General features: G+C 39.9%; 1 protein-coding gene across 6 annotated transcripts in view; it reads left to right on the forward strand.

Moving 5' to 3' along the window:
• The window catches only part of GREB1 (growth regulating estrogen receptor binding 1), a 72713-nt gene that overhangs the window by 39273 nt on the left and 11297 nt on the right, over positions 1-22143 (forward strand). For all 6 annotated transcript variants that reach the window (XR_014944244.1, XM_015859463.3, XM_015859465.3 and 3 more), the window contains 14 exons: positions 145-495; positions 996-1124; positions 2578-2703; positions 3155-3352; positions 3444-3624; positions 4878-5070; positions 5640-5776; positions 6875-7214; positions 8605-8720; positions 9404-9603; positions 10576-10665; positions 14661-15277; positions 21612-21714; positions 21871-22029. Coding sequence is in view for 5 of the 6 variants with exons in the window: in XM_015859463.3 (XP_015714949.2) it covers positions 145-495; positions 996-1124; positions 2578-2703; positions 3155-3352; positions 3444-3624; positions 4878-5070; positions 5640-5776; positions 6875-7214; positions 8605-8720; positions 9404-9603; positions 10576-10665; positions 14661-15277; positions 21612-21714; positions 21871-22029 (2940 nt within the window). In the remaining variant the exon portion in view is untranslated. The remainder of the gene's footprint in view (positions 1-144; positions 496-995; positions 1125-2577; positions 2704-3154; positions 3353-3443; positions 3625-4877; positions 5071-5639; positions 5777-6874; positions 7215-8604; positions 8721-9403; positions 9604-10575; positions 10666-14660; positions 15278-21611; positions 21715-21870; positions 22030-22143) is intronic.

Consider the following 22143-nt stretch of genomic DNA (forward strand, 5'->3'; position numbering starts at 1 on the left):
CCATAGCCATGCATGCATAAATCTGAAACACAACCATCTCTAAAAAGAACCACACTGTTTTTTTAAAAAGCCATTTTTAGCCCAACAGCTTTGTTGAATTTTCATAATATGAAGAATTTCCTCTTCGTTTTTTTTTTTTTTTAGCTTCAGACCAAGTCCCTCTGATTGAAGATCTGGAACAAATATTCATGCGCTCTTGGCGAGAATCACACCTCTCTGAAATCCGTCAGTACCAACAGATGATTCCACAGACCTTTCCTCAGGTGCCCAGCCAGATCGCTCCAGTGACCTCAGCCCAGCTCCCCTGGCTGGCAGGACTGGCAGCCAGCTCCTGTAATGACAGTGTCCACATCATTGAATGCAGCTACTCTCTGGCTGAAGGGCTTTCAGAAATGTTTAAGCTGCTCATTGAAGGAAAATTAATAAAGACAAACTACGTGGTGATCATCTGTGCTAGCAGAAATCGAGCCATTGATTCCTGCATTGTGATAACAGGTAAAATCTCAGGAGTTTCTCTAGGCAAAAGAGAGTCAGCCCATGCTATAAGGATTTTCAATAAGCTGCCTCAGGAGAAAAGAGCCGTGACCAAAAAGTAATGGGTTTTGATGAACCCAAGGTGCTGTTGCACAGCTGGATCTCCCCCCAGTAATCCTATTCTGCCTGTATTAGCTGTGACCTTACAAAGGCACTACTAGAAACAAAGAATAGAAAACTAACAGTGGACAGTGTGTAATGCTTTCCTGCTCTGTGTGACTGGGGTATTACTGTAAGCACAGGATTGAACATTTTCTCAGCTCTTATACAACGCTCTTTCAACCTTACTGGTTTCAGCTGACATGGTACGTGCTTGTATAAGAGAGAACAAAATCTCATCTTGGCCTTTGTTTTTTTTGGAGGGAGAGGATTCATTTAGCCAGGAGGTGTTTTGATTATGACTTATAATGTTTTTAGTGTAAGTTTGAAGTGCTTTCAAAATGATGGGTTTTGTCTTTTAGGAAAGTATCAGGCAAGAGTTCTGTCTGAGAGCATGCTCACTCCTTCAGACTACCAAAAAGAAGTAAACTATCAGCTGGTCACAGGCAAAGTGGAATCCCTGGGGTCCTTCTTCAGCACCCTCTGCCCAGGTACATAATGTGCTGTAAATATGCTTCTTTCCAAGTCTGTCAGTCTTTTTAGTGGGTGAAAGTAGCTGTGTTCACGCTTCCTTGAAGCAAGACATTATTACAAATGTATACAAAAAATGCAGGACAAAGTTGCGAAAGTACATTTGAATTGCATTTCCTCCTAGAAGCATCAGTTTCTAAATCCCTCAGGTTTATAAAAATATGCCAGCAAGAAGCTGAATGTGTTATTCTTAGCTATGCAAATCCATCTATATAATACACAAGCCCCTATATGCATATAAATCGATAAATTCTTTTGCCCCAAGCACATGATTAATTTGGACTGTGGTAGACCAGAATTATTTTACTGAAGGAAGGAAGTCGTACTGTGAACTTGATCTTGATGCATAGGAAAGAGAAGATAACTGCAGAGCCAGCTCTACAGGATCATTTTTAACTGAGTATATTGAAGATTACTGCAGGCAGGGTTTTCTGTGGATAGATCCAGCCATGTGAAAAATGTAACTGTATCACACTGCTAGAGCAAATGCAGCATGCTTGTCAGTGTTAATGCATTTCACAGTCCTCTTCACCATTCACATCGCGTCATGAAATCTGTACTGAGAAGGCAAGAATGCTTTCTGAATACGTGCTGATATTTTCACTAGTCCCTGAAGAGACACCTGTCTTCCTAGAGCCATCATGCAGTTATGCTGGTGTCTCTGTTCCTAGTATCTTTGAGTTATGATTCTCAAAATAACTCTTACTGCTGTTTGAGCACAACAAGTAAATGAACATCCTGAAAGGAGCTGCCATCTACATCCACTGGATTGCACTTCACAGAGCAGACCCTGCCACTCTAATATAGTTTACAGACATGCTCAAACATCTTTTCAACTGCTGAGAAAATATTAAGTACTCAGGACAGACACGCTGAATTTTCTGAATAGCTTTTGTCTGTAAGCAGGGTCCCTGCTAAACAGAACAGGATGTATTTGCAGATGTACTTAGCTCAGTACAACATACCTTGCTTGCTTTAATATTGTGTAAAAAAACCTCATTTTTTTCATCAGATTTTGAAAAGCTTCTTCTAATGCTTATCACTGAACAGTACAAATAGTTACAGAGGTCAGGACATACACAGGTTACGTTCAGGTTTTTGTCTTTGTTGATTTAGGTCACAACCTTCAAACTAGTTTTCTACTACATTCTCTAGTTGTCCTAAGCCACCAAAGTCTGCAGAGCCGATCTGTCGTTCCTTGGCCTGATGTGTACTTTATTAGTGATAAGCTGAAAAAAAAAATAATGCAATGGAAACTGATGATAGGATTAGTGTACAAAATATCCAGTAAGCCAAGGACAGGACAGCCACCTAGCATACACAAAACTCCTTGAGATCTACTAAAGGAAGTCAGCATGAAATGCAGATGTTATCAACCTGGATGTTTTTATCACTCTCATTTCTATCTGATAGAGGGTGACATCGATCTTTTGCTGGAGAAATTTTACCAGGAAAACCAAGGTCACATCTCTTCATCACTGTCTGCTTCAGCAAATAAATCAACAGCACTGAATGGAACAGGAGCAGCTGTGTGTACAAGTAAGGAGGATTTTCTGAAAAGGTAATAGAGTCGGATGCTTGAGAGTAGGTCTTTAGCTGTGCAGTTAGATGTACCTGGTTAGAGTCCTGGGCTCTTGAAGAATTCTGTTTTGAGGTGATCGTGAGCTCATGTCTTGGGATATCCAGATTTACACTGGTGTATGCTTAGCTTTATTCCATGAGAACTGTACTCCCTGAAGCTTTAAATCTTACTTCCTTGGTAGCAGAACGTTATCGCAAAAGTCCAGCTTTAGCTCTTAGATAGTTAAGAGACTTGCAGGAATAAAATGCCCAAGTGCATAAAGTTTTCTTAGCATGTTCTGTGTAGATTTTCTTAAAACAGAACTCTGACTCCTTAAAGAATAGACCAGTCATTCTTTTCCAGGCTGTACAGTTTTACATTGGATTAGACTTTTGGTATATATATATAAATAATTCTGTCTTTTTCTAGGTTATGAGATCGAGCGACATCAGATTCGACCATTCCAGCTGGCAGTAGCTCAGAAACTGCTGTCTCATATTTGTTCAATTGCTGACTCCAGCACTCAAAATCTTGATTTGGGTTCCTTTGAGAAAATTGATTTCTTGATTTGTGTTCCACCTTCTGAAGTGACTTATCAGCAGACTTTGTTTCATCTCTGGCATTCAGGTGCTCATTAGTTAGCATTATTAGCTAGATTTACAGGAAACTGTAAGCATTTGTATCTGGAAATCCTGACGTTTGATCCGTTTTTTTCCAGGTATTTTATTAGAACTTGGGTTGGAGAAGCAACATCTTACAAAGCAGAAGGTGGAACAGTATGTTCTAAAACTAGATGCAGAAGCCCAGATTAAATTCAAAGTCTTTCTGCAAAACTCTATGCAGAATCCACACACACTTTTTGTCCTAATCCACGATCATGCACACTGGGATCTAATGAGGTGAGAATACTAGAACTTGCTTTTTGAGAAATTATTTTTGTTCTTATTAACTTTTAAGATCGGATTTATGATTTGCCTTCCTTCATCTGACACCTTTGCTGACTCTGTCTTCCCATGCATTGGATAAACATGTTTCCTCTTAAGGCCCTTTATACTTATTCTACATATTAAGTTATGCAATACTGGAACACTGCAGTTCAAGTACTCCTTGCTCACTCCTCTCCTTTGAGCCACGGCTATTATTTTTCTGTCTCAGTGTCATCTGCTCAAAAGAAAGCTCCCTGTGGAAAAGCACAAAATTCATTATCCTCTGGGATAATATCAGTGTCCTCTGGGCTGTAGAACATGCAAAACCCTCCACAGAGTAGACAATCAGTGCTGATGTCTTTTAAAAGATTGGAAATTTCCCACTACCATAGTTGTTTGGTTTTTTTTCTGTTGAGAATCATGTCTCACATTGACTACGAACCCCGTTAGTTCCCCTGCTCAGCTCATTTCTTCCCTCACAGAGCACTGTTTCCTTGGCTTTTCAGCAGTCTGCAGAAAATTAGTTGCTTTTGCTTTCCAGCCCCTGGGGCACTGGAGAAATGGGAGAATATACTGCAGTCCAGAAACACCACCATATTCCTTCTATCTTTGGTATCATGATGGTGTTGTGTTTCTGAAACCAAAAACAGTTGAATTTTGCTTGCAAATGAAAGGACAAGGTTTTGGCTTTCACGCTGGTTAAGAACTTGTAGCTTTCAGCAAACCTTTATTTTTGCACATGTGAGGGTTTCCAGTTCAACTTCTCTAAATCTTAGACACTTACATGAATTATAACAACCTTTACAGCATTTATTCACGTTACATCCCTGAGTGGCAGGAATGTACCTATACAGCTACTTAGCTCTGATATTTTTTCCTTTTATTTAATAAAGATATGTAAGGGACAAATATTGAAGAGATTATTCTGTACAGGAGGATTCATATCCCCTCACTGATGTCAGTTAAATGAAGTGTCTATAATAGGAATTTAATTGCCTTGGATTGCCCACATAGCCACAGCAGAGATACAAGCGTTTCTGAAGGCTGAGAGGTCATGGGTAGGCACAAAGATTTCCTGCAGTTTCCTGCCTCTCTTTGTTGATGACAGCAACTTGCCGTGCTGAAGCTTGTAACTTAGTCCCTGCAGGTAAATGTGGGGGGATTTTAACCCAAATGAATTTTGAATGATGCGTTAAACTGGAGGGTTTGGGGTTTCTGTTTTGCAGTGCTATGCATAGCCTTTATCCTCAGACAGAACTGTCTACAGGACTTGTGGATAGACTGTTGAACTGCAGGGAGGTGAAAGAGGCACCCAACATTGTGACACTCCACGTGACTTCCTTCCCCTATGCGCTGCAGACACAGCACACTCACATCAGCCCTTACAATGAGATCCACTGGCCTTCTTCATACAGCAATGTAAGATGGATGCTTTGAGGTGATTTTGTGAGCTTTTCATGAGTTATTTTACATTTATATACTTGGTGAAACTCTGGAGGCCTGATCATTTTTGTGTAGGCTGAGTGAAGTTTGCATGGTATCCCTTATGTCAGTTTATGTCAAGTTCTTTCCCTTTGCTTCTCCTGTCATTTCTTGCTCATTTTATTTTATACCTTTTATATCTCCTATAACTCTAGAAACTTCAATAAACCTTTGAGCTACACAGCTAGAAATCATCTGAAAATCTGTTTCTAGTTCATTACTGCATGAATATAAATAGATATATGAATTTTCTTCACATATTTTTACCTACATAGATTTTCTGTCTGTATATTTATACAGGGAGAGAGGAGAGAAACAGAGAAAAATGGGGTATTCTTTTCTCTCCAAAAATCAACTTTTTTTTCTTTCTCTCTGTATATTATTATGTGCCTGAATATATGTATGCTTGTAATAGAATGTGACTATAGATACCGATGATCAATCAATTATAAATTAATAATTGATAGATTTTTACCTTCAAAATTGTATTGCTTCATTCCTCTTAGGGTGTAGATTTATATCATGAAAACAAGAAATACTTTGGACTGTCAGAATTTATTGAATCCACCCTCTCTGGGCATAGTATCCCACTGCTTCGGTATGACAGCTCTTTTGAAGCAATGGTCATGGCTTTAGGAAAGAGGTATGGTACAATCCTTAGTTTAATTAAGGAAATATGAAGAGCATATTTCAATGTCTTGAGTTACTAGCTAGAAATCTGATTGTTGGATGTTTGGTTTTTTTGTTTCACAAATTATTTCATTTGTCCTTATCTTATCCTCATTATTTTATATATATATATATATATATATTTGGCCTGTAATCTAATCAGTTCAGATAAAAAGACCACAAAGGGAAGGAGGTATATCACTATATTTTGTGTACTTAAATCAGTGGTAAAAATTTTAGAGGATCATCCCAGCTTGGAAATATATCAACAGCAATTATGGAGCCACTGCAAAAGAGTAATGACATACTATGTGAAGGCATGCAACTGTGAATGAAATCATTGAAATCTGTAAGAAGTTTAAGACAGGATGAGTAGAGTCTTGCAAATCTATTGCTGAGAGAATGAGCTTGTCCACACTTTGCTACTGGCATTTGCTACAGGGTGACGTGTAGCTCTGATCACACGCACCAGACACTTCTCTGAGCAGGCCATCGTTCCTCTTTGTACTGTGCACCTGGGTTTTATTTTTGTGAAAACCAGAGCAAAGGAAGCTGTTACATTTCCACTTCTCTCCCTCTCATAGAGTGGACAATAAGACAGGGTATACCTTGGTTTGGGAACTTGGAGTGCTCATTGAATACTGCCTAGATAGTCAGTCCTCTTGGAAAAAAAGAGCGAGTTGATTCACAGTGTTAGTAAGAATTCAATAGAAATAACCCTAATGCTAATGTCAGGAAGAGTACAGTTCGCATTGATAAGTGCATGCGTTTTGATTTATGATATTGCTGAGTTCATTAGCAGATAAGTTTTCTAACAGCAGCAAAGTATTGATAACTTGAAGTGATGTAACATTGCTGAACTACTTGCTTATTAAATCCTTATTGAGCAATAGAGAGACGACTTTGGTTCTGATTGTGAAATGATGTGTTATTGCAAGGACTATCAAACTCTAATTCTGGACAGTAAACGTGAAGGGTTCTTTACTGCAGAAAGTCCTGAGTTTACTATATTTTGGAGAACATTAGCTTTTTTACTTTAATACTTCACTATTTAATTCACCCTTTATTTCAGGTTTCCCAGATTACACAGTGCAGTGATAAGGACTTTTGTCCTCATACAGCACTACTCTGCAGCTATGATGGCAGTGTGTGGTCTTTCTCAGATGAAGAATTACACCTCAGTTGAAACTCTGGAAATCACCCAAAACCTAATAAACTCTTCAAGACAGTGTCCTAGTGGTCATGGCCTCATGGTAGTGTTGAGAATTCCATGTACCCCACTGGCTGCAGTGGCATATGAACGTCTGTATAATGTGAGGGAAAGACTAGCCCTTGAAGATAACTTTGAAATAATCTTGGGAAATCCTAATTCTGGAATCACTATAGGGAAGCACTTTGTGGAGCAACTAAAGGTAATTTGAAGAATGACATATAATGGGAAGCTTTGTTAGATGGGTAGATGGGGAGACTGGTCCTAAGTTGAAGTGTGGTTCTTACTAGAAAAAAAACCTCAAAACTACTGCAAGGAGTTCTGTGATTCCTTTACTGTCCTACCAATGGTTACTCAGCTGAATAGTAACCAATAGAGCTAGAGCTTGGCTTCCTGCAACATCCCTTCCAAACAGCTGCACTGCTTTTATGTATAGCTATAGGGAAAACAGACACACAGAGCTGTCACAATTTTCTCACAAAGTCATTGTTGCACAGATTTTCTGCAGTGAAGATTTATATTATTCTTCTCACCAGCAGATGGCATAAAGGCACCAAACTGGTGATGCTGGCTGTGGGTCTATAATTCACAGCCCCAGACTCAATTCTTTCTGGACCATGTGTTATTTCAAAGATTCATTTATACCCTGTAGGTCCAGAATCTCGAGTCATCTGTGTAACAAAAGGCTCTGATATTTCCTTACTCTTCATAACATTGCCATCCGTTTGCTAAAGTAAAAATGTATATTACACTGTTCTGTGCTTAATTTGATATGTTAGACAGTCATTTGATATCCATTAATTCTCACTGTACTGTGTCATGAATAACTTTTTCGGAAAAATCAGTATTCTAAATCACATCCTATTTGTCTTCCCAGACTTGCACAATAGTGGTAGTAAGTGTACAAATGGCAGAAGTGCTACTGTCATACTATTGTTCCTGCTGTGTATTCCTTATCTGTAGGTCAGTTTCACAGCAGAAAGTATTGGATGGTGCGAGTAATGCAGTATAACCTGATGCTAAACACTCAAATGACAGAACTAGTTATCAAATTTCTCATTATATTATTTGGAAAATTGACAACTTTTGTGGAGAGTAGGAGACTTCAGGGGGTATTGAGGACAGTGTAATGTGCATGTTCAAAGTTTCAATACTTCCAGCTTCCTTCTATTCCTCTAAGGTGAAACAGCCTCATTCCTTGCTCATTTCCCTTCTTGAACTCAAACACCTGTAATTTATGTACCACAAGAAGCAACCCCTTCTCTCCCAAGAAGCTCCTACTTGTCTTTATTGCCTGATGTACCATATCCACTGTACCCATGCATGCCTTGGCACTAGCGCTATGCTGCTGGGAGACAGGGAGACTTTTCAGGCCAGAACATACTGTCCTGATCTCCTTAGGTTTACATCAGGCAGACTGCTACCTATAACTCTTCAGGAACTGTGCAGTCTACCTGTGTTGAAATTGGCTCTGCCATGTAGCTTACTTTGGTGGAACATCCACCCAATGTATAAGTCAATTTAAAAAATGGATGATATAATGTATGTTCATTTGTGCCATATCAGTATATTCAATAGTCACTCTTGTGCAGGTCTGGCAGAAAATTGAAGATGTAGATTGGAGGCCACAGACCTACTTGGAACTGGAAGGTTTACCCTGTATATTAATATTCAGTGGTATGGATCCACAAGGGGAGTCATTACCACGGTAAGTAGGTCTGGTGTTTTCTCAGTGGGCGTTTTTTTGTCCATTGCTTATTGAATGGCTAAAAATTAACTGTTTAGGTACTTGCTGGAAAGAAAACATTTCAGTGTCAAGATGATTCTTTTCCATTTTATTTTTATTTTTTAATTTTTATATTACAAATAAATAAAAAAAAAACATTGTTAGTAACAATCTCCTGCTTATAGCAAGATACGAGCACCTTAAAAATATTATGAGTTGTCATGCTATAAGGGTATGTAAAAAAAGAAATATCGATAGCTACTTTGGATACATCAAGTTAGCTGAGATATCTGCAGGATACTGCTGTATATCCAGCAGTATATGTGGAGAGGTCTGTGCCTTCTGGAGTTGAAGCTGGAAGGCAAACAAGATGCCCTTGTACCACTAAAATAGCACCATTTGGATTCAGTTGAATCCAAAATGATAACTTTTTTTCCTGTGTTGATGCTAACGTTCAATGCACCTGATTAAACTGCTTAACTGGATTAAGAATAATAAAACTGTATGCACCATAATGGAAAACTTGTTAAACACCAAAGATCTACCAGCTTCTATCTCATACATAGCTTAAGCAGATTGTAAAAAAAAGTATTCCCCTTTGGCTGTGTCTGGAAAAGAAATAGAGTACAGTGAGTTTTCATATTATGTCATCTGTTTCTCTTCAGATCGCTGAGATACTGTGACCTACGTTTAATAAATTCATCTTCTTTAGTAAGGACGACCTTGGAGCAAGAGCTTGGTTTGGCAGCATACTTTGTGAGCTCAGAAATTCACACCGAGAAAGCAGTTGTGAATGATGTGTTAGAAAGTGATCCAGAGAAACTAAGCAGCACAGATAACGAAGATGAAGAAATAGCAACAGAAGGTACTGCTACCACTGACAGTAAGAGGTGTAAAGAGATTGAGTTGTATTGGAAAAATGCACGTGATATATTAGAAAAAATGTGAAATAGTAGAAAATTAGGAACAGGTTTCAAGTTTTCCTGTGTATTGTCTGTCTTTGGACTCACTGAAATGGTAGAGTTGGTGAGGATATTTCTTGAGTGGCCTGCCTTAGGTGTGATGAGTATTTCTGTCCATTTAGCCGAAGTAAGTTGGTGTAATTTGAGGCAAAGTTGAACTGAGGTTAGTCATCTGAGTTATAAGGCTGCTCTCCTGGTCTCTGAAGTATGGTATGCTCCTGTGGAGTCCAATTTAGAACATTAGCTAAGATGATAGGCTTAGTGCAGTGCTTTTTGCCTATGCTTATTATTGGTAAACTGCATGGAAAAAAAAAACATTTTGGCACACAAGCCTAAGTTAGGAACCTCAGGCAAATTCCTCTGAGGGACTGTCATCATCAAAAGCTGAGATATAATTTGTCCACAAATCAGTTAAGTAATGGGTAGGAGGTAGTTCATAACACACCGACAAAATAGCGCTCTTTGTCAATTGGTTTCACTGACACTGGATGAGTATGAAAGGTAAAACACGGTTGTGACCAGTCAGCTCCTGTCAGCAGAATTTATTTTGTAAGTTTACTGCAGTTCAGCATAATTGGATTATATTATATGTTGATCCAATGCTGCACGGTAGGAACACATTGAATGCAGTATCAGAAGGAGGACACAATCCAGACAAACCATAGACTTGTGGCTTAGATCGGAAGGAACCTTAAAGACCAACCAGTTCCAACCCCCTGCCATGGGCAGGTTTGCCACACACCAGACCTGAATGCCCAGGGTCCCATCCAAACTTGTGTGCTCTTCTTTATAACAACAGTAAAGCCATTGCTTCTTACAGTATTATTTTAATTATGCTTTGTTTTTGGTTTCCTCTACTACTATTCATGAAACAGGTTCTACTTCAGAAAAGAGAAGTCCTATGAAAAGAGAAAGATCTCATTCCCATGACTCTGCATCTTCATCTCTCTCTTCAAAAGCTTCCAGTAAGTCCTTAAGTTTATCTCTATTAAGCTATAAGGACAGGGTACCTAAAACAGGCACTCCTTTAACGTGTGACACTTAGGTTTGAATCCTCTGTTAGTACTGAGTGTTCATTGAAGCTATGGCAATTTAACAGTTTTAAATAATCCTTAGGAAATCCATAGGAAGAAAAGAATTCTCAGTCTTGTGTTTTTCTCTTTTTTGTTTTGCTCTGGAATGTTCACTCATTAAGTCTGCACTGTTTGGAAGCTACTTTGGAGGTGGATCTTTTTTCTTAAATCTTTGTTTCCTTTTTAATCTACATATTGATGCATGTGGCAATGTTTATTTGCATGTTTTTCAATGCAGATAATATTAGGGGGAGAGTTGACTGAAAGTTCAGAAGACAAACTGTTATGTAGGTGTTGCAGTGTCACAGAATCACACAGAATCACAGAATCACAGAATTACCCGGGTTGGAAGGGACCTCAAGGATCATGTAGCTCCAACCCCCCTGCCCAGCAGGGCCACCAAACATACACATTTACTAGATCAGGTTGCCCAGGGCCCCGTCCAACCTGGCCTTGAACACCTCCAAGGACGGGGCATCCACAACCTCACTGGGCAGCCTGTTCCAGGGCCTAACCACTCTTCTAGTAAAGAACTTTCCCCTAACATCCAACCTAAATCTTCCCTCCTTCAACTTAAAACCATTTCCCCGTGTCCTGCTGTTATCAGCCCTTTCGAAGAGTTTACTCCCTTCCTGGGAGTAAGTTCCCTTCAGGTACTGAAAGGCTGCAATGAGGTCACCCCGCAACCTTCTCTTCTCCAAGCTGAACAAACCCAACTCCCTGAGCCTGTCCTCATAGGGGAGGTGCTCCAGCCCCCTGATCATCTTTGTGGCCCTCCTCTGGACCCTTTCCAAAATCTCCATATCTTTTTTGTACTGAGGGCTCCACACCTGGACACAGTACTCCAGATGGGGCCTCACAAGAGCAGAGTAGAGAGGGACGATCACCTCCCTATCCCTGCTGACCACCCCTCTCCTGATGGAGCCCAGGATCCCATTTGCTTTCCGGGCTGCCAGAGCGCACTGCTGGCTCATGTTAAGTTTCTCATCTATCAGGACCCCTAGGTCTTTTTCTGCCAAGCTGCTCTCAAGGACAACTCCTCCCAGGCTGTACAGGTGCCTGGGGTTCTTCCGGCCCAAGTGCAAAACCTTGCACTTTGCCGTGTTGAACCTCATTAGGTTCACCCGAGCCCAGCTTTCCAGCCTGTCAAGGTCCCTCTGAATGGCATCCGTTCCCTCCACCGTATCGACTGCACCACTCAGCTTGGTGTCATCAGCAAACTTGCTGAGGGTGCACTCCATTCCCTCATCGATGTCATTAATAAAGATGTTAAAGAGCACCGGTCCCAAGACAGACCCTTGAGGGACACCGCTCGTTACCGGCCTCCACCTGGACATAGAGCCATTGACCACCACCCTCTGTCTGCGGCCTTTCAACCAATTGCTTATCCATCTAGTTGTCCACCCATCAAATCCACCTCCCTCCAATTTGGAGATGAGGATGTGATGGGGGACCATGTCAAAGGCCTTGCTCAGGTCCAGGTAAATGACATCGGTCGCCTTCCCTTCGTCCACCAACGCCGTCACTCCATCATAGAAGGCCACAAGATTAGTTAAGCATGACCTTCCCCTGGTGAAGCCATGCTGGCTGTCTCGGATCACATGCTCGTTCTTTATGTGATCAAGCATGTTGTCCAGGAGGATCTGTTCCATAATCTTCCCAGGCACGGAGGTGAGACTCACCGGCCTGTAGTTCCCTGGGTCCTCCCTGCTCCCCTTCTTGTAAATGGGAGTGACGTGACCCTTCCTCCAATCATCCGGGACCTCACCTGACAGCCATGACTTCTCAAATATGATGGAGAGCGGCTCAGCAACCACCTCAGCCAGCTCCTTCAGGACCCTGGGATGCACGCCATCTGGCCCCATAGACTTATACTCATTCAGTCTAAGGAGGCACTCTCGGACTTGCTCTACCCTTACAGTGGGGAGGGATTTACCTCCTTGGTCCCCACATGGAGGTATGGGGGTGCAAGACTTAGGGACGTGAAAAAGACTAGAATCCTGGCCACCAGTGAAGACCGAGGTGAAGAACTCATTCAGCACCTCAGCTTTCTCTTCATCTGTTGAAGCCATTTCTCCTTTTAAATTTACCAGAGTAGGTACGCCCATTTTGGCCTGTCTCTTCTGGCCAATGTACCTGTAGAAAGTTTTCTTATTGTTTTTCACGTCCCTCGCCAAGTTCAGTTCTGCCTGCGCCTTGGCTTTCCTGATCCCACGTCTGCAAGTTCGGACGGCATCCCTGTATTCTTCCCGGGTGACACAGCCTTGTTTCCAGAGCTTGTACACCCCTTTCTTCACCCTCAGTTCTCTTAGCAGGTCCTTGCTGAGCCATGCCGGTTTTCTACCTCTCCTGCCCACTTTCTTATTCAGGGGAATGGAGACCTCTTGTGCTGCCAGGAGGGCATCCTTGAACAGTAGCCAGCTCTCCTCAACATCCTTATCTTTGAGGGCAGCGCGCCAGGGGATCTTGGCCAGCATTCCATTGAGAAGCTTGAAGTCAGCTGAAGTGTCCTGCAGCTTCAAATCCTATTGCTTCATTTCAGTCACAATACCTTCTTTTTGACCTGCTTGTAGTTTTCACCATGCTGACATGCATATTTAGCCATGGTTTCTTCTCTACAGGAAAGAAAAAGACAAGATTTGAAGACATTTTTTGTAAGATTTTTAACCACTTGAATATTAAAAAACGTCTTTTCTTCTTTAGAGTTTGTTCTTCAATTCTGCAGGATCCCTATGGCCTGCATGTGGCTGTGTGGCCTGAATTTGCCTCTTTTTTTCCCCTGCTTTTTTCCTTGTGCTCTGGGATACTGATATTCTGCAGGATGTTACAGTGGTTTCTTGAAATCATTCATACTGCTGCTCAGTTCTTCGTTGCAAACATCGTTTGGTGGCCGCTTTAGATTAACATCTGCAACTAGGATCTCTTGCCATTTCTTGAGACCAAGAGAAACTACAGACTGTCTTATTAGTTCAAAATTTGTTTGTTGCTATTTTTTGTTTGTTTGTTTGAGAAAACATAATTTTCTATTCAATAGGAATGTAAAGCTGCTTTTTTCTGTGTCTAGCTTCAGACAGACGTTCTTGTTGACAATAGGGGACTGATTCCTGAGCCAGCTTTCAGACTGCTCCGAGGGCTGCACAGTCTTTGCATCTCCTTTTTGGAAGTTATTGAGATTAAAGATGTTCAGAGCCACTTAAAACAAAGCCTTAAACTCTCAAGAAACCATATAGTTCAAATATATAAATAAAAGTACACAATTTTTCAGATAATTAGCAAAGAGCTGTGAGCTGTGTCTATGTGATGGTCAAAGCCAGTCTTGATGAGCTCAGTTTCTGAGCTGACCAAAGGCTGTGTAGATGGGTTCATAGCACCAATGTCTTGAGAGCTGGGTTATATTATGTCAGGCTAGGTGTTCCAGAATCACAAACATGAGTGTGGAACCAGAGCTGACTCAGAGCTTAGGACTGTTTCTGTGTGGACATTTCTGTAGTTTTATGGGATAGGAGCCCACAAGTACTAATTGACTTTCACCCTTTTAAACAAACGTTTACAGAATTTTATAGTGGTCTGGAGCGATTAAGGTATCTGATGAACTTCTGACTCAAAAAGGGAATGGATGAGGAAAGGACAGGTCGATCACACCTTTCCTATGAACATAAGTTCTTGGAAAAGCACTTGCTGTGTTGAGACAAATACTCCCAACTAATCCCATTAAGACTTTCTGTATGAGTAAGCTGAAAGATAGCAGGAACAGGGGTGGGGTTGCATTATTCAGCAGGTACTGTATCTAAGCCTTTTTTCTGTGTTCCACCATGTCATTGACTAGCTGGGATTATTGCACTTATATTGAAATATTATATTATATTGAAATACAATTTTTCTTTTAGTTACAGCATTCTGCAGTGAGCCATCTCCTCCTTTAGTAACAGCAGGAGACAGAGCAAAATCCCCCCACCAAGTCCTGAGTAACAGCACTGAAGAAACCACAAATAACCATGAAAGGCAGAAGCAGACGGTAGACAAGGGGGCACAAACAGCAACCAGCAAACACTTATCATCAGGAAGTGAACAACTTGATACAAAACAAAACATAAAAAGTGCCCAAATTTCCATCACCTCCTCAACCTCCTCACCTTTCTCTTCCTCTTCTTCCTCCTCTGCACCTACTCATAACTCCTTCATCTTACAGACCTCTCAATGCTCCATGACTAAATCATCAAAACAGCCTCCCATAGTTTTCCTGCCCAAACTGGTTTATGACCTTATTACCTCTACGGACAGCAGTGGACTTCCCAAATCATCTTCCCTCCTGCCTTACCACTCTGTGATGTGGGCAAGTTCTTTTCGTCCTCTTATGAGTAAGATGATGACTTGCACGGAGCAGTCTCTATACTACCGCCAATGGACAGTGCCCAAGCCAATCCATATGGACTACAATAATAGAAACGAGGGCAGAATGGACACCTTTCACCCAAGGAGGCTGCTGCTGAGCGGGCCACCACAGGTGTGTAATAAGACCAAGGTATTATCATCCATTTATGTTATTCAGTTTTATCATAAACTACAAAAATAGAGTATTCGTTATTATTCGTACTCGAAACACTTTTTAAATGGAGAGTAAGCTGCTTATATTTTATTTCTTTATTTCCCAACTTCCTCCTAATAAAATGATCTTTCATTCTTTACTGTTAGTTTGAGTTCAAAGGCAATGAATCTGGAGCAGTATTCATTTTCTGTCAGTCTTTTTCCATTAAAATGCTTTTAAAAATCTGCCTGAGCTTGCTCAGGAGATAGATTTCATGGATCATTTCTGTTTGTCAAAGATGAATAAGCATTTACATTTTAAATAAAGATCAAAGATCAAAACCACTTTCCCAGGATCAATCTAAAGATAGCTGGAAGTTTGCAATTGAGGTACTTTCTGTTTCCTCCACATGACAGACAGAAATATAGAAGCTGTTGTAAATAGCACAGGACTTCTTGCATGTTCAACATTAACAGAGATTTATTTACAAGGTGAATACCAGCCAAGGGTTTGTAAATTATTTTAAAACATGCATGAAAATGGGTATTGTCCTCTAAAGTCCCTTGTTTGTCCTTTAAGTTCTCTGAATAAGTCATCTCCTAGTTCAGTACGCATGTTACATACTTAGTCTGATACTGCGCCTCTAGGGTTCAGCTGAAGTACCAAGCAATGAGTACAAATGCCTATGAGCACATTTATATCACAGGAACATCAGAAGTCAGAAAGGATAAATCAAATGAAAGCAAAGACTCATGTTTCCTGTTTTAGCATCAACAAAAAATTCATCTAAAGATAGTTACCTGCCGTTACTTGCTGTATGATCCATCTATTTCTGCTTATCGACTGAAGAAGGAAACTATATATTGCTATTTATCAAATAATTTTCCATAATACAGAGCATAACTGGGCTTTTCATATTGAAACTTCCTTCAAGTGTTACTGTAATGTGCAAAGAATTCCAAAATGTTCTCTGATTAGAAGTTATATGATACTCTCAATTCCTTTGATATAAATTGCCCATGTTTGGGCAGGTTGTTGACATCCATGTCTAAGAAAAACATAAGCTGTGACAATTTTCTTGTAGAATTTTGTCTGTATACATATCACAGCTCCCAAAGACACCCTAAATATTCAGATTTACTGATATGTAAATACTGCTTTAGTATTCATTTGATTGTAAAACATACGGTTTAGGGTCTCAGATGTAAACCTGTGTTTCTCAGAATAGTCATTCAGAGACCTCTGAGAGCACACTACATATCCATCAGAAGGATTTGTTGTTTAACACATGATGTGACATTTAGCTAATTATATCGAGACAAGCAGCTTGTTTATTCATTAGCTCCCTACCACGGTATATGATATTCACCACCTTTAACTATCAAATGGAACCCTTTTTCAACTATGGAACAGGGCTCTTGCGGGGCCCTCTGTAGAGCAGTGAATCTCACCTTTAATGTCACTTTCTTTATGAAATTCCATCCTCTCTGCAGTTATCTGAAGAAGCTGGCAGCCCATGTCTTAATCAGGTACACTCTTTGCTGGATGAAGAACTGGATGGAAGGCTGAGACTAGAAAGTGGTGATGAATGGAGTTAAATCTAGCTAGCTACTCGTCCCCAAGGGTCAGAATTTGGGCCTGTCTTGTTTAAATACTAATGATCTGGATGATGGCATTTAGTGCATCCCCTGTAAGTTAGCAGACAATTCCAAGATGTGGGGAAGTGTAGGAAGGCCATTCTGAGGGATCTGGACAGGTTGGATTGATGGTCTGAGGCCAATGGGATGAAATTCAATAAGACAATCTATTGGGCCCTGCATTTTTGTCGCAACACCAGACAACGCTACAGGCTTGGATCAGAGTGACTGGAAAGCTGCACAGAGGAAAAGGATATGGAATTGCTGGTCAGTGCTAGGCCAAACATGAGTCAGCAGTGCTAAAAAGGCCAATGGCATCCTGTCTTGTATCAGAAATAGTGCAGTCAGCAGGAGCAGGAAAGTAATCCCTGTGTACGGAGCTCTGAGGAGGCCTCATCTCAAGTATTGCATTCAGTTTTGGGCCTCTTGCCATGAGAAGGACATAAATGCCCTGCAGTGTGTCCTGAGAAGGGCAACAAATCTGTTGAGGGCTCTGCACAAGTTTAATGAGAAGTGGCTGAAGGAATTGTGATTGTTCAGTCTGGAGAGGAGGAGGCTCAGAGGAGACCTTATTGGTTTCTACAGCTCCCTGAATGGAGGTTGTGGTGAGGTGGGAGTCAAGCTCTTTTCTCACTTAACCAGTTACAGGACTTGAGGGAATGGCCTCAAGTTATGCCAGGGAAGTTCAGGTTGGATATTAGGAAGAATTTCTTCTCAGAAAGAGAGGTCGGGCACTGAAATGGGCTGCCCAAGGTGGTGGTTGAATCACTGTCCCTGGAGGTGTTTAAGGAAATGGTAGATGTGGTTTAGTGGGCAGTATCACTGGTAAGTGGATGGTTGAACTAGATAATCTTAGAGGCCTTTTCTATATGATTCTATCGTTTTATATCCCCAGTGTGGGTTATTTCCTAGTGTTGCATTGGATCATGCAGCTAAGACATTGCTTAGTGAGTATGAATGAGTATCATAGCTATGAGTAGAAATGTACAACACTGAACAAAATGCCTATCAGGAATTGTAAACTCACTGAAATGTTTTTCTTCTGTTGTTTTTTTACCTGAATATTGTAGAGCTAGAACCAGACTTTCCATAGGTAGGGAAGTTGCTTGTAGTCTGTAAGTGACTGCACATTCCTGATCCTAGAAGTTCTCTAGGGGAATGAAAATCATCTTAAGACATTTCCTGAGAAATAAAAGTGCTGCCCATACTGTTTGGGTCTCTTCTCCTTTTACTAAAATTTTACTACAGTGGGCTTAAATGCCATTCTTCTTTTGTAATAAAGGTACTAGGGAAATTTTTAATATATCTTTTGTTAGCTGTCTTTTAGCAGAACATAGCAAGTGGAAACAAGAAGACTCAGCACCACTTGACCAACTGTCTGTGGACCATCTGAATATTTTCTATGAATCAACACTGGTTCGCAGACCACAGTCTGAAAACCACTGCTGTGGTATGTGAAGAACTATCTCCCTTGGAAATTAAAGTATAAAAGCCTTATGGAATTATTTCCCCTTTTGCCATATTACTCCAAATGCAAAGATTGTTATCAGGTGGTACTTTCTAGAAACACGCGAGAATAATAAAGTCCTTCTAGTGTTCCTCATGTCTAATGACTGGAACAAGTTAAAAATGAAAAGTCATTTCTCTTAGACCTGCTACAACAGCACCTTTGGATGACCTTTTTATGCATAAGCATGAAGACACGCATCTAATTTTTCTGACTGGATTCTCTCAGTCTCCAGTTCTTAGTTTGTTTTCAGTTTATTATAGATATCTATGGAAAATACAATTCAGCAATCAAAATCTTTTAACAGCCTCAACTCCCATAGGCACCGTGGGACTTTGACACAAAAGATGAACCTTTGTCCTCAGGAATTTTCTGTGGGAAGAATTTAAATTCATGTTCTGTCTTCTTGCTCTTGTAATCTTCAGTCTTCATGAATGAAGACCTGCAGAGTAAGCACGTTCTTAGTATCTCACAAAATCATGCCTTGCATTTAGGATGAAAATAGAAACCAAAATGCTAAATCTTTAAAGGATCCACATTCCTCAATTATTGGAAGTTTTCTCAAAATATGAGATTTTTGCAACTTAGTCTTCTGTGATGTCCTCCTTCAAATTCGAATTCATCAGTCTTCTGTCTTTCAAATTCAGATACCCAGAGACAAATTAGAGTAATACTTCAATTATTTGACAAGGTATGACCCCCTGGTGACTTATCCTGCTTGCAGCATCTCTTTGCGGATGCCCCAGAAAACTGATCCAAAAGAAGGGTGTTAACATATGAGACAAGAACTCTTTGGAGAGATCTGGCAACTGTGTGAAAAGACTTTCAAGCAAACAAAGACACTCCATGCATTTTCATCTGGTCAAGCAATGGTACATAAAAAACAATATTAGAACCATAGAATTATATCATTGAGTTTAAAGGCACATTTAAGTGTACTATAAATGCAGATTTTCAAGTTTCTTCCCTTCTGGAGCAAACATTGATTGTTAAGTAGAAGTCATTTTTTCTATTATCTTTTGCTCTCTACGTGAACTGAGAAAAGAGTTCTGTATTTCACCAACTTATTTCTTCAGCAGAAAATGCAGGCAAATACATGAGTAAGGGGAGTCAAAGTAAGAATGCTGTCAAGTGTTCAATCAGGGTTTTCTGCCTGCAGAGAAGCAGTCTGAAAATGAGATATTTCTGCCTGCTCCCACCAGCATTTTCCATACGGTGCTGCTAATACCTAGCAGTTCGTAAAGCTCAGTACTATATTGTACAGTTTTCAGGTGACAGATAATGAGATTAGGTATGATGTGATGCCTGGAATATCAAAAGTACTTATGTTTTAGTTTCCTGGTCAGGGACCAATATTTTTAATCCTGTAGTTTCCAGCATTTTCAATTTGTGACCCTACTGCTTTGTATATTTGAATTAATAGACAATTGCTACCTTTCATCTAAGTCCAATTTAGGGTTACTCTGCTGACCCCAGATGTATTGTTGAAAACCATTGGTAGAAACCTGTTTCCTGAGCTAACAAAAAATGATTTTTGATAGAGCAAGTTTTAGATGGTTTCTGAAGGGGAAAAGTAAGGCTTTCAGCCTGTTGACAATTCTAAGAATACATTTCAAACAGGTTAGGAATGACAGCTCAGTATTTTTGACAATCTCTCTCTCGTTTGTTCAAAATTACGGAGCTCTTAATCTATCAGGCCACCTAATGTTTAATCAAAGGATGGTGGCAGGCATGTAAAAAGAGTGCATTCATAATGGCATAGAAATGTAATCTCAGCTATGAGAAAAAAATGTAGAAAATACATTCTAATAAAACAAAGTAGCATCAAAATTGCCACCAATGTGGAGAATAAAGAAGTTTTGCCTTGCTTACCAATAAACAACTATTTAATTGAAGTTTAGAGCTATGTTCCAAGGTTTGTAGAAAGATTCTCATGAGTCTCAATGGATTTTATATGAAAACTCAGACTGGGAACTAGAAACATCTTGCCCGTGTGTCTATGCTCCAATGGAAAGTAACTTCTTCCTGTATTACCCCTGGACAACGTGGAGTTGTGTGCTAACACAAGGGCTACAAACTTATTTTACCCTCAGCAGGGAAAAGGAAAACCTTTTCTACCTTTGCCAAACACTCATTCAAGTGCAGTCTGATTTACTGAAAGTAACGGGGATGAACTTTGACAAAAACAGATGTTTACTTGCTCTTGTTCCATCTTCAGAGACTCAAGTGTTGAAAGAAAACGAAAAAGCTACTTGAAGTATGGGAAGTATTAAGTCCAGCACTATTTGTAATTGTTCAGTTGCAGAAGGAGAGCATGCTGCCACTGATCTATCAGTTGACTTCACTCTCTATTCTGTCAGAATGAAATGGGTTTGCAGATCTCTTTTTTTCTCATTGAAACCCTTTCTGTACTGCTTCCTTTTAAAGTGTAACAGCATCATTTCCTCATATGATCAATAAACTTTATACAGAAGACACTGAGCAATTAACTGAGTAAAACACTGGCTGTGGCTGAAAAAGCTACAAAAGGATAACAAAACAATTGGGTGTAAGGAAGAGAAAATACATGTTTTGTGTTGGTGGGGTAGAAACAGAAGTTCAAAGTAGCAAACAAAGTAATTTTAAAACAAGCTTTTAACAAGTATTTGAGAACACTGGAAGTAAAATAATACCTTGTCAGCAAAAGAGGTAGAACAGTGCGTTATCATGTATGCCATGTCCTCTGGCAGTGGATGTGGCTTGGACAAGTTCTCTAGTAAAGGTTTGTCACTTCTTCCTTCAGGGTACTTCAACAGCCCTCAGTGTGCTGATGAACTGTGCAAATACAAAAGGGTTGAAATAATTCTTTTGTTGTTTTACATCACGTGGATTGTTCTTAGAACATTTTATGAGTTTATATGGATTTTTAAATGTTCGCTGCCAACTTAGCAAAAGAGAAAATTCAAGTTTGCTGACTTATGATTAGACCTGTGATACAAAATGCATTTTCCAAAGTAAATTCCTGCATGAAGAGCATGAAGACATCACGCACTTGAGCATAAAATTTGTGGTTAGGAATAGGAAAGTATAGAGATATGCAAACAACTAAATATTAATATTTGGTTTCACTTCAGCTGCAATTTCCAGATGAAAATGAAAGTTTTGTATTTTCTGATTTGTATATTTACAGATAGGGAAAACAGGTGCCTATCTGCAGTTCCTCAGTATTTTGTCCAGAATGCTGATCAGGCTGACAGAAGTGGATGTTTATGATGAGGAAGAAATCAACATTAGTAAGTTCTTGTTATAAATAATATAAACAAACACAGATATAATTTGCTTCTGGAGCATTTATAGGCTTGTTTGTCATTGCAAAACATTCTATAGTAATGAAAGGAATATTTGCAATTGTAATTCCATTAATTTTTATTTTTTCAATAATTTTGTAGGCATAAAAGAAGAATCAGATCAATGCTACCATCAGCCTCGAGATACATGGCCAGATTTGGAGACGTTAAAGAAGATCCCATTTGACTATACTATCCATGACCCAAAATATGAAGATGCAAGTCTGATTTGTTCCAAACTTCAGACTGTGAACAGTGAAGGTTAGAATCTGAAAAATCTAGAACGTTACACATACATGCATTCATTTGGTTTTAACACCTGAATTGTGTTGACTTTTAAACAGCGTAAAACCATCAGAATTGCAGTTGACTAAA

The sequence above is a fragment of the Coturnix japonica genome, chromosome 3 (assembly GCF_054131305.1).
Source record: "Coturnix japonica strain WE chromosome 3, WE-NBRP24, whole genome shotgun sequence".
Lineage (NCBI taxonomy): Eukaryota > Metazoa > Chordata > Aves > Galliformes > Phasianidae > Coturnix > Coturnix japonica.